The 13,005-nt window shown below is 40.5% G+C and overlaps 1 protein-coding gene across 1 annotated transcript in view; it reads right to left on the reverse strand.

Annotated features, from left to right (window-relative positions):
• Positions 1–12,815, reverse strand: part of ACAD11 (acyl-CoA dehydrogenase family member 11) — a 99,911-nt gene extending 87,096 nt beyond the window's left edge. Inside the window, 6 exon segments of the mRNA XM_027585903.2 lie at positions 451–615; positions 2,414–2,575; positions 3,188–3,287; positions 3,289–3,308; positions 6,077–6,176; positions 12,222–12,815. Coding sequence (XP_027441704.1) covers positions 451–615; positions 2,414–2,575; positions 3,188–3,287; positions 3,289–3,308; positions 6,077–6,176; positions 12,222–12,607 — 933 coding nt within the window. The 5' untranslated portion in view covers positions 12,608–12,815.
• Positions 12,816–13,005: the final 190 nt, after the last annotated feature.

The raw sequence follows: 13,005 nt of genomic DNA on the forward strand, positions 1-13,005 counted from the left end.
ACCGAAGGCAGACGTTTAACCGACTGAGCCACCCAGGTGCCCCTCTGAGCTTATAATTAATCAAATTAAAAATTCTTCATGAGATAAGAAAAGGAACTGGAAATGAACCAAAAGAGCAAGAACCTGGATAGGCTAAATATTTTTTGTAGATGAAAAACTTTTCTGAAGAAAACAGTGACATGCATATAAATTCCCAGATCCTGTTTAAGTAGTAAATCAGATATCCTGAGGGTTAGACTTGGCCTTAAAGGTAGGCAGTTACCTATGCCCCAAAATCTGCAGGACTCATTCCTAAATGTTTTGAGTGGTGAAGACAGTCCAAAGGTAGGGGAAGCGTGAGGTTGGGTTGGGCTCCTTCAGAGCCCTAAGGGGAACATCTACCTGGTACTTGGGTCCCAAATCAGAAGTGCTAAGACCTACTCAGTTTATTATAAATAGGGCTTACAGTACCTCTGTAGGGTGGAAAAGTATGTTATCTAGTTTGTAATCTCCATGAATCAAATTTTCTTCATTGTCATTATCTGGCAAGTTTTTCATTAGCCAGTCAGATAGCTGTTTCATGGCAGGGATGTCTTGATGAGCTACAGCTTGATATTTCTCTGTCCAGGTTGATACCTAAAGATATACAAATAAAAACTATAGAGCTGAAAGGAGAAGTAAGATCCAACAATTCTAAAATTAAAACAAAATTCGATTATATCAAATTTGGTCTCATTCCTAAATGCTCAAGACAAATGTCTATAAGTGACATTCACATGAGCCTAAAACATTTTTTTAAAAAGCCTTAAACATTTAAATCTCTCTTCCACCTAGTTCATTTTACTGACCTAGATTTTTATCAGGAAAAAAAAACACTGGCATGGGAATCAAGAAATGTGGGTTCTAGTCTTTATTCTGCAATTATTTTGTGGAAGAAAAAAAGAATGTACACAAACACACACACACAAATAAATAAGAATAAGAGATTTCTGGAAGGGTCACAAGAAACAAGTAATCACTGAAAAAGGAAATATGGGGGCTAGAAGAAGAGATATTTTTACTTTTCATTTTAATAACTTTTCTTATTACCCACAGAATCTTCTAAATACATTTCAGGTATAAGAAATGCAAAGACTTTTTATTATTCTTAGAATCAAATGCAAACAACTCAAACTCTTCTCAAAGTCTTCCATCAATTGAGACCATATTATTTTCAGCTTATCGTTCTCTCCACATTCCCCAAGGTATATCTGTTCAACTTAGTGCAATAAAGACCTTCATCTTTGGAACCATACAGACCTGGGTATAAATTATGTCTAAGCCACTTATTCATGTATTATTTGATATCCATTAGCCTTAGATTCCTCATCTACAAAATGGGGGTAATAATATTTATGTCTTAGGGTTGCTACAAAGATTTAAAAAGAGTAGGTCAGCAACTCACCTACCATGGGACCTGGCATATAGTAAATACTCTCTAAATCTTGGTTCCCTTCTCTCTTCAGTCAGCCCCCTCAAAAAGACATACAAACAAAAGGAAATAGTCCTGTACATATCTGGTCTAGCTGTCCCTTTGGTTTGAAATGTTCACCATCTCTTCCATATCACTCTAGATTTTCTCTTTCCTTATATATACAATGCAAGACATATCTCTCCCACAAAGCTTTCCCCACCTAAGCAAAAGCACACTGACATCCACCCTCTGAATGGAATAGCTCTCATCATAAGTACCAAACCATTTACTACTAGATTAAATACTCCTTTATTCTATTTTATTTATTCTATTTTCAAGTTTCGTGCAAATGAGATTCATGTACAGGTCTCTCAAAAAATGACCAACTTCTTTCCTCTAGGGAAAGAAGTTACTTTTATTTTCTTGACATTTAACACAGTACTCAGCAGGTATTAAGGACATAGTCGTGCTTAATAGATATGTTAACTTAGGGTGCCTGGGTGGCTCAGTTGGTTAGGCGACGGCCTTCGGCTCAGGTCATGATCCTGGAGTCCCAGGATCAAGTCCCGCATCGGGCTCCCTGCTCAGCAGGGAGTCTGCTTCTCCCTCTGACCCTTCCCCCTCTCATGTGCTCTCTCTGTCTCTCTCTCTCAAATAAATAAATAAAATCTTTAAAAAAAAAAAGATATGTTAACTTGAAAAGGGAAACTATATAGAAAATATATTGATAAATTAAGTGAAGAGGCTGAAAAGCTTTAAATTTACATGCATGTACATGTTGTTAGTTACAGAAGCTTAGGCTAAAAAAAACTGATCTAAACATACAAAATTATTTTATGCTAACAACAAACCAATATAAAGGCTGATATTAAAAGTTATACCCAAATTTCAGGAAAGTATAAAATAGGTTTTTATTTTGACTAATAACATATATTATTTCCAAGAACTTGAGAAAAGGAGCTCTTTATGTGGCTGTATTACCTGTCTTTTGCAATAGCCAGCACCTCGACCATATCCTTCCAGCTGCAATGACTGCACATTCAAGGAATGTAAGTGAGCCAAGGTTTCTATCATGGCCACATACATGGCTGAGCGTTCTGCTGGGCTAACTCCAGGAATTGCAAAATCATGAAAGATTCGACCCTATGGGAACAATTACAACAAATAATTTAAAACAAAATAGATGTTTTCATACCATTTATTTGCTGTGTCATAATCCCCCATTGCCTACAAAAAAAAAATCAGGATAATAATTTACAACCAAAAACAATTCTTTGTAGAACATGCTAGAATAACATTCTTTTGAGAAACATGTTCAATAGAGTATATGTGCCAAAAGAAAAATACAAGGACATTCCAAGTTGAACATAAAGGACAAAAACTACTCTCAAGTTACATTTTGCATAAAAAAATTTTTTTAAAGACACTTTGAATTTATTGTTCTTAATGGATTGATTTTCTGTTTGGAGTCATTTTCTTCCCCCCTACCATCTGGAGTGTTTGGTTACTGCCATTACATATAGCTCTTTATTGCCACCTAGAGGAAAATTTAAGAATAAGTTAACGGGCCCTAGTTACTAAATTTGTTCCTAGTCTATTTCATCCCTCCCACATTGCCTGTGCTCAAATAAAACAAAAGTTTAAGCCCTTGCAACTAATTACCTAAATGCTAATTAATAAACTATCATTTACTAACATCTAATTTCATAATTAAAAATAAAAGTAACAATAAAGTGAGATTAAGTGTTAATTTACCTGCACATGGTCCATCAAGTAAAATTCTGTTCCAATGACAGAAGGATCACTGCAGTACAATAAAGGCTTGGGAACGGGGAATCCAATTGAAAACAAAGTGGACTTTAAATTCTCTATCAATCTAAATAGGATGATGGATTATTAAAAGTCAGAAACAAATTTTTAAGTTTTTTTTAAAATTTAGTTATTTGGGGCGCCTGGGTGGCTCAGTCATTAAGCGTCTGCCTTCGGCTCAGGTCGTGATCCCAGGATCCTGGGATCGAGTCCCACATCGGGCTCCCTGCTCTGCAGGAAGCCTGCTTCTCCCGCTCCCACTCCCCCTGCTTGTGTTCCTGCTCTCGCTATGTCTCTCTCTGTCAAATAAATAAATAAAATTAAAAAAAAAATAAAATTTAGTTATTTTTTTTTAGTAATTTCTATACCCAATGTGGGGCTCAAACTCATGACCCCAAGATCAACAGTGTGTGCTCTTCAGACTGAGCCAGCCAGGTGCCCCAGAAACACAGACATACAATAACTATTTGTGAGCTTTCATTAAGGCTAGAAATCAATTTTGAAACAGTATCAACAAATGACCTAGAGGATAATAATTTCCTTAAAAGTAGTCTTAGCGCAATTATTACAATTATAAATTAGCCAGCACTAAAAAACCCCTGATAATTAGGCTAAAGGATAGGCACATGCATGGGACTTAATCTTGGCTCTGTTAATATGAAGGCAACAGTTCTTGACCACAATATTTCAGATTATTATAAAAACATCTTTGTTCTCAGCAGTTCCCTGCTTGCTCATTGGCTTACTCTTGCTCACTCTTTCTTTCTCATATCTCCCAAGGGGGCTCAGGCAAGTCTCTATTCTACTGCTCTGGGCACAGTCAGCTACAAGGTGCTGGGCGAGAGCAGTGAGTGCTTATAAAGGAAAAAACCACTATCTCCTGGAGATCAAAAGAGGTACTTGTTTCTAAAGCAGGGGTAGGGGAATCCTTCCTGGTACCCAAGGCTACCATGGAGCTCAGGATAACCATGGGGAAAGGAGGCAATGAGATGCAAGCTAGTACTGAAGCAGGAACCCAAATAAGATAAAAGGGCCTCCTCAACCAGGACAGATACATGGGCCTATCACTCAGGACCTGAGGACATACCTTATAGCAGAGCTGTGATGCTGACTCATCTGTTCCAGACTCACTGGTGACTGATCACTTTCCCTTTTTTTTTTTAAAAGATTTATTTATTTATTTTAGATGGGGGTAAGGGAGAGGCAGAGGGAGAGGGAGATTCTTAAGCAGACTCCTTGCTGAGCTCAGAGCACAGAACCCAACACGGGACTTGTCTCTGGGCTTGATCTCATGACCTGAGCTGAAACCAAGAGTCTGATGCTTAACCGACTGTGCACCAGCCAGGAGCCCTGTGACTGATCACTTCTGAGGAGGAGAAACCATGCAGCTCACTTTGACAGCTGACAGCAGGGGTAAAGCAGCAGTTAATAAAGATTAACTAGAGCAGGGACATGACTAAACCCATGACCAAGGTGAGAGAAGCCAGTGGAACCAAAGGTTATGAAAGAAGTGTTTGTAATCACCCTGAGGCCGGGGTAGGGTGGTTGGGGTAAGCACAAAGGGGTTAGGGGGTCATAAAGCAGATGGCAGTGTGAGAACATTGCTTTTTTCAGAGCAGACTTAGAAGAAAATGAAGGGAGTTGAAACCAACTAAGCCCAATGTTGGGCTGAGAGCATTACGTTATTTTCTGATGTCTTCTGGTAGAAAGTTATCAAGAAGAGAGACAAAGAGAGCTGTTTATTGGGGCACAAATTTCTGGGCATAAGTGGGTATTCTCCTTCAGGCTTACCATGTTGATACTTAATAAAAGTTACCCAACTTTTTTAATCTTGAGCATCCAAGTTACTTCATATTTCTTGGATATGGAACCAAGAAAGCCAGAATCTGCATTTTTCCATTACTGTAATCTTAAGCCTATCCTTCAATGGCCCTAACCCAGTCAGCTGGATCTGGGAAATACCTATTATACATGGTTACAATACCCTAAATATGCACAGTGCTTTTAACATTCTCTAGGACTTTGATTTCTGTTCTCTTCTGTTTTCATCTCTAAAATTCTACAGATAATAGCTATTTCCTGAAAACAGACTCAATTTTTAACAAATCTTTTTAAATTTTCACAAAGCCTAATATTTAGAGAATACTATAAAATGATTATTCAAATATTTCTTATTAGCAAAAGATCAGCGGGTTTGTCAGAGCAAATATATTAAGATACTTCAGTGAAAAATAAGATACTTCAGAGAGTAGATATTGTTATAAGATATACTTTTTAAAACACAATTAAAATATGTAACCAAAGTACAAACATCTATAAATGAGAAGCACTGAAAATATTCACTATATGACTGCATATCTAGCCAATTGTAAGGAAAGAATCAAATTCACAAGAAGACTGGTTATTGCTCAAGATTAATGACCTAGGGGCACCTGATAGCTCAGTTGTTAAACATCTGCCTTCGGCTCAGGTCATGATCCCAGGGTCCTGGAATCAAGCCCCGCATCAGGTTCCCTGCTCCACCGGAGGCCTCCTTCTCTCTCTCCCACTCCCCCTGCTTGTGTTCCCTCTCTCACTGTGTCTCTCTCTGTCAAATAAAAAAATAAAATCTTTAAAAAAAAAAAGATTAATGAACGAAAGACAGCCTCAGATTTTAACCTCAAATCCTTTTTAAAAATAACAAGGGATACAATTCAAGTGAAATTTTTATCTAAGAAATAAAATACATTATCTATTATTTAATAATCATGAGATGACTTTTAAAAGCAATTTATTTTTCTGTATATAAAAAGCATTTATTTGTCAACAAAGAATTATTGCGTTTGTATACCATACCTGATGTGCTTTAGGAAGAAGTGAACCAGGTGGTTTTTTTCTGAGTACATATGCTTGAAAGCCCTTTCGAAGATAAAAGGTTGGATTGGACTGTCCTGATCTTGATAAGAGTAGAGAAAAGGTCAATTACAAGGATATTTTCCTTCTTCCCCAAATCCTACTGAAATGTCAAAAGAAACACAAAGTAAAAATAAATCAATTTCAGTGCTGGGAAACCAAGAGGGGTGCTACCAGCAGCTCAAAACATTAGCTTTAGATAATATAAAGCAGATGATAACACAGTGGCAGGTGAACAATCTATAACCCACATAGATAGAAGAGAGGACCTCACTCCCTGCCTGCAAATCATGAGTTTTATCAGAAGTATCCCTAGAACAATGTTTAGATCTAAGTAAAAAAAGGCTGGGAGAAGAGGTTGTATCAGTCAGAAAATTAATTAAAGGATGCTGGAATAACTGGGTTGGTGTCCCCTCACCTGCTGTTGGAGATATAACCCTCAAATGCTTCACTGAGGCTGGTACCCAAGTGCAGCTCTCCACAAGGGGAATTGTGGTAAGCAAGGTCCCAGGGTGGACACGTGGGCCAGGGAAGTACATTGCCCCAGGTAACGCACAGATACCAGGGCACTGGCTCTCCCTGCCAGGTGAGCAGAAATTCTCAGATGAACTGAAACTACACTCCAGATACCAAAACTACTCAGTTTACACCTTCATTTACAATATGGCCAGTTTAAGAATTACCCAGCTTTTGAAGACTCCAACAGCATGAAAGGAGGACTTAACTAGATAATGAAAAGAATCAATCCCTGATATGTGCTGCAACATGGACTTTGAAACCCTGATGTTGAGTGAAAAAGGCCAGTTACAAAAGGCCACATATTATATGATTCCACTTCTGTGAAATGTTCAGAGAATGTAAATCCATAGTGACAGAAAGTGGATTAGTGGCTGCTAAGGGATGGGAGGAGGGGACAATTGGGAGGTAAGGGTTTTTTTGGGGGAGTGATAGAAATGTTCTGGAATTAGATAGTGCTGCTGGTTGCACAACACTGTGAACATACTAAAACCCACTAAACTGTACACTTTTTTAAATTTTTATTTTTTTATTAAAGATTTTTATTTATTCATTTGAGAGAGGGAGAGAGACAGCACAAGCAGGTGGAGCTGCAGGCAGAGGGAGAGGGAGAAGCAGGCTCCCTGCTGAACAGAGTCCACTGTGGGGCTTGATCCCAGGACCGCCCCCCCCAGGATCATGACCCAAGACAAAGGCAGACGCTTAACCAACTGAGCTACCTGGGCCCCCCAAACTGTGCACTTTAAAATAATTCAAATTTCCAATTTTATGTAAGATAAATTTTATCTCAAAAAATCCCAGTGTCATTATACTTCAATAGAAAAATAAATTTAAAAAGTATGTATCTCTTCCAAATCAAAACCTCAATGAGATATCACCTCACACCAGTCAGAATGGCTAAAATTAATAAATCGGAAATGACAGATGTTGGTGGGGATGCAGAGAAAGGGGAACCCTCCTACACTGTTGGTGGGAATGCAGGCTGGTGCAGCCACTCTGGGAAACAGTATGGAGGTTCCTCAAAAAGTTGAAAATAGAGCTTCCATACAATCCAGCAATTGCACTACTGGGTATTTACCACAAAGATACAAATGTAGGGATCCAAAGGGGTACGTGCACCCCAATGTTTATAGCAGCAATGGCCACAATAGCCAAACTGTGGAAAGAGCCAAGATGTGCACCGACAGATAAATGGATAAAGAAGATGTGGTATATATACAATGGAATATTATGCAGCCATCAAAAGGAATGAGATCTTGCCATTTGCAATGACGTGGATGGAACTGGAGGGTGTTATGCTGAGCAAAATAAGTCAATCAGAGAAAGACATGTATCATATGACCTCACTGATATGAGGAATTCTTAATCTTCAGGAAACAAACTGAGGGTTGCTGGAGTGGTGGGGGGTGGGAGGGATGGGTGGCTGGGTGATAGACATTGGGGAGGGTATGTGCTATGGTGAGTGCTGTGAAGTGTGCAAGACTGTTGAATCACAGATCTGTACCTCTGAAACAAATAATACAATATATGTTAAAAAAAAAAAGATAGCAGGAAGGGAAGAATGAAGGGGGGAAAATTGGAGGGGGAGACGAACCATGAGAGACGATAGACTCTGAAAAACAAACTGAGGGTTCTAAAGGGGAGGGGGGTGGGGGGATGGGTTAGCCTGGTGATGGGTATTAAAGAGGGCACGTTCTCCATGGAGCACTGGGTGTTACACGCAAACAATGAATCATGGAACACTACATCAAAAACAAATGATGTAATGCATGGTGATTAACATAATGATAAAAAATTTTTTAAAAAAGTATGTATTTCTGTTTTAAAAAAAAAAATCTCACCAAACTAAAAGCTTCTCCCCTGTATACATATCTACCATGGTTCTAACAAAGACCCCCCCGCCCTGAAAATGCAGAAACCCAAGGGAAGATCATCACCAACACTGTGAACATAGTAATGGCTAAATTTAACCATTCTAAGCATCAGGCTACCATGTAGTCTAGAAACCACTGATGGTATCAATACCATAAGAATCATCAATAAGCCAATAGCCATAGTTATTGTTTAGGACGTAGGCAAGACACGTGCTGCTGAAAGAAATATGTTGATCTATAACCAAAGAGGTGGCACCTTTGATTTGTCAAACCTTAATTAACAAAGATGGAATCTTGGCATTTAAGTGTGCAGTTAGGGAAACTCACTTGGTTGGAGAAGACTTTGATTAGACAATCAATCTCACAAAACCCTAACAGGCTACCCTCTGCATTGGTTCACCTGGAAGCATATGAAGTCAGGAAATACAGTATTCCAGCAGGGCAGCATCAGATGAGCTTCTATAGTGGAAGCATCCCAGGAATCCATGCAGGATTCTGGCATCTACTCTGTGGCCCCTGTGGCCCCTTGTTGACAGCTCAGGTTCTAAGAAATGAGACCACATAGGTGAGGATGGGTGCCAACTGTGCTTAGAAGCCTCGCGTTCTATGTGCTTAGAAGCCTCCCGTTCTACAGGAGCCATTGCCTCTAGTAACAATCCTTTGGACACGGCTCCCAGCACCCCAACAAGGGACATGAGCAGTTGACACGGCTCCCAGCACCCCAACAAGGGACATGAGCAGTTGCAAGAACTTGCTACACTTAGGGAAGCCCAAAGTATCCCACCAGATACTTAGGGTTTATTTCCAGGCCTACCAGTTCAGATACAGTTTATCAATTAAGTATTATTTCCACCAGAAACAATGTTGCCTAGACACAAGGCTGACATGCCACTTTTACTAAGTTACCACAGTAACTGAGCTAGAAAGTTAATTTGTCCATAGCGAAGAAAAGGTTTTTTAACCCTTTCTTCACATCTTGCTAGAGAAGTCTCAGGCCCATGAGGTTATCTCGGTGGGTGATTTTAGCTGCATTTACAAGCTTCAGAAACTTAGAAATTCCTACAGGATTTTTTTTTTTCAACAGCAAAAAATTGGAAAAAAGCATCAATCCTGGTAAGGGTGTTACTTATGTTTGCAGCTACGTAGGCAGCCATCTTGTCCCCTGTCTGGAGATAAATCTGAAAATATTCAGGATTCACTGCTCTTTGATATCATCCCTTTTCCTAGTAATACTGAAATCACTACTTTGGTATTGAAACCCCACTGGTGAAGTCATGACTATTCTGGTTAAGTGCAATACACAGTTCATTCGAAGTGAACTTAGAACTTCACTATCTACTCTATAAAATTGAGTGAGCAATGACAAAAGATCACAACCAGTTTGACAAGTTTGAACTCACAGACATCCTTCCTGTATCCTTTAGATTTGTGCAAACTGAAGTAACATTTGATATTGATGATAACAGCATCTCAAATGTATTTGCTGTAGATAAGAGATCAAGAAAAGAGAAGATTAAAAGACCAACGTCATGGTGTTTAAGCATGGAAAACATTGAGTACATGGTCCAAGAGGTTTAAAAGTACTAAGCTGGAGATGAAAAGCAGAGAGGTGAAATATCCTCTACAAACATGCTCTGATCCTAAGTATTCAACAGTAGGGCCATGGTGGAAGATGAGACACATCAAAGCAGAAATAAAGATGATGCCAAACAGAAGATTCTTGGCAGGTACATTGGAATCATCAAATGGCTGGTGAAGAATCAGATTACTGAGAAGGAAGAATTTAACATTAGCAGAAAAAGCTGGAGATATCTTTCCTCTGTATCCCTGGAACTTTTTGTCTTTCAGCATAATCACATATAGCTTCACTCTCTTCTCTGAATGGACCCTTCATCTCCTTGCTCTTACTAAAACTTGAATGTTCCATGAGGACCCTGTTTCCCTTGTAGGCCTCTACAGTGGTAGATTTTTTTTTTCCCCTCACATCACTCATCTAGTGGGCCTGGAGACTTGGAGTCTGTGTCCCTCCTGATACTCACTGCCACTTGCAAACTCTTTGCCTTCCCTCCTGCCTAAACCTGTTACCCAGCTTTGAATTCATGTTATGAGACTACCACACTCCACCCTTTCTTGTTGAAATCAACTACTCTCTCTGTTGCAAACACTCTCCCCATTGCCTGTTGACTTACTATTGCTTTTATTTACACTACTCCTATCTTCATTATTTCAAAATCCACTCAGATGTTCATTTTAACACTCAGGCCTGTCAGTCCCTTGAATTCTTCTACTCTAGTGATATTTTCTGTTACAGTACTTCAGTCACTCTAGGGGACACATCTTAAACGTTAACAACTCAAGCACTGCATAATCCTCCTTGTTAAGCATTTCTATCTCTGACCATAATCCAGCTTTCCACTCACTCCCACTGGTACATTGATTCCAACAATCCTTCAATCCTGGGATCTACCATCCATTGATCATTGTTTACTGTCCCTCAGCCTCCCCTTCCCCCACCACATCCTTTCTGAACTCACTTACTTTTGATGGCCAATTACATAACTACCCTCTTGAATGCATCTTTAATACACTTGCCCCCTCTCCATGTTCTCTGCTTGGCTTCCCCCATTCTGGTTTAAATCCAACTCTTTTCCTGCACTCACATAGCTGAATGTAGCTGGATAAAGAAACATCGTAACAGTACTATAGGCTGGTGGCATTTATCACTGGAATTTGTATGCCTTGACTACTGATTTATGTGAAAATAAAAATAGGGGTAAAGGAGATTGGATCAGAGTTTTGTGGTATAGAATTAAAAGGCACCATGTCCCAATAGATAGTGGAGGCTTAAGCAGGTGGAATTAAAAACAGCTTAGGTTTCTAGCCTAGAAGTCTTGTGTTGTAAACAATGTTTAAGATCTTTCACCTATTACTGCATCATTAATTATCAAAAGGATCAGGTTCTTATTACAGATTAGGAAACTAGTTCTCAGGGAGTTTATGCAACTTTTAAATTCCCAGTCATTAAGTGGCAGATGGAATTTCCTGAAAACCAAGATTGTTTCTATAGCTCTGTGTTTAGACCAAAGTACTATTTTTTGAATAAATTTTTAAAAATTTGTTTTCTATTATAAAATAGACCAGAGCCAGATTCGTGGTGGGCAATAATACTCTCAGGATCGTCATCCATTTCCATTCCCTCACTTCAAAAAGAACTAAAGCCTAAAGTGGTGGTGTGATTTACTAAGTGGAAGATCTAATACTGGAATTCAGATTCCCCCAGCTAGCGCCATTAACTCAACCTCCGAGAATAGGGCCAATTAAACGGAATTACATCTGCTTCTCAGAAAAAAAGATCTAATGGTTACAGAAAAAAAGTTGAAAGAAGACCTCTTTATATTCCACAGAGCTTCCAACCTTAATTGCCTCAGTGAATCCTCCAGGTACGTAATTGCATCCTTTAACAAAGATTCCTTCTTATAGTTGGAATCGGGAATGTTGTGGTGCTTCCATTATTGTCCTCGAACCGGAAATACCCCGAATGAAATGCAGGGGACGGACCACTGACGGTAGCTCCCATCTGCAGAGCGCGTCATTGCAGGAAAAGAAGCCGGGACGAGGGAGATTGGGACCCCACGCAGGGCCAAATAAAGAAAAGCCCAATGCACACATTTGTTTCTGCTGAAGACCGGCGTTGATACCTGTACTGGGTAACGGTCAGCTTGGCCTCGGGCTCGGCCCCAAAGCCGGGCAAGTGCTGGTTTGGATAGGCCTCTAGGGACCCGCTGTCGAACTTGTGCTGGGGCAACACTTCGGCCGAGTCGGGCTCAGGGGAAGCACCGGGCTCCATGGCTGCGGCTGCGGCTTCCGCTGCCGGCTGGAGACGGAGATTCCACAGGTCTTCTGCACCGAGTCCTCTGGCTGCAGAGACCACTACTCCACAGCCAGGGGGGCGAGGCCCTGACGCGTCGGGGCGGACATGACCGAGCCGCTCCAGCCAATCACACTGCCCCTGAATCTGGTGACTAGGCTCTAATTGGGATGTGCCGGAGGACCTCCGCGTTCTCGCATTTAAAAAAATTTTCATTCAGTCTCACAGTCGGAGGCCGCAATCTTAAAGAAGGCAAAGCCGTGTTAGTCGCTGCGGGCAATTAACGAAAAGGCCCCTCGCACCCCAAATTTAATGCACCGGCAGCCGTAAGACCTATACAGAGTCCGGTTGAGAAAAGGGTCCGTCAGGACCTTGAGCCCACGAATGAAAGATCCTGGTGTTTCTAATAGCCGGCGGGCTGGAACGGCAATATCGCAGGCCGCGGGCTTTGGACGCTAAGGACTCGCGGCCCTGCTACGTCCTGGTCTTTTAAGACCGGGGGAAGAAGGCAGCCAAGAGGGGCGTTTTGTTTTTGTTTTGCTTTTCCTGAGGGGGAGCGATGATTGCAACGTACCGGAAGCGGTACCGGGGGAGGCCCGCGGGAGCGGCAGCGA

Source organism: Zalophus californianus, chromosome 1, assembly GCF_009762305.2.
Source record: "Zalophus californianus isolate mZalCal1 chromosome 1, mZalCal1.pri.v2, whole genome shotgun sequence".
Lineage (NCBI taxonomy): Eukaryota > Metazoa > Chordata > Mammalia > Carnivora > Otariidae > Zalophus > Zalophus californianus.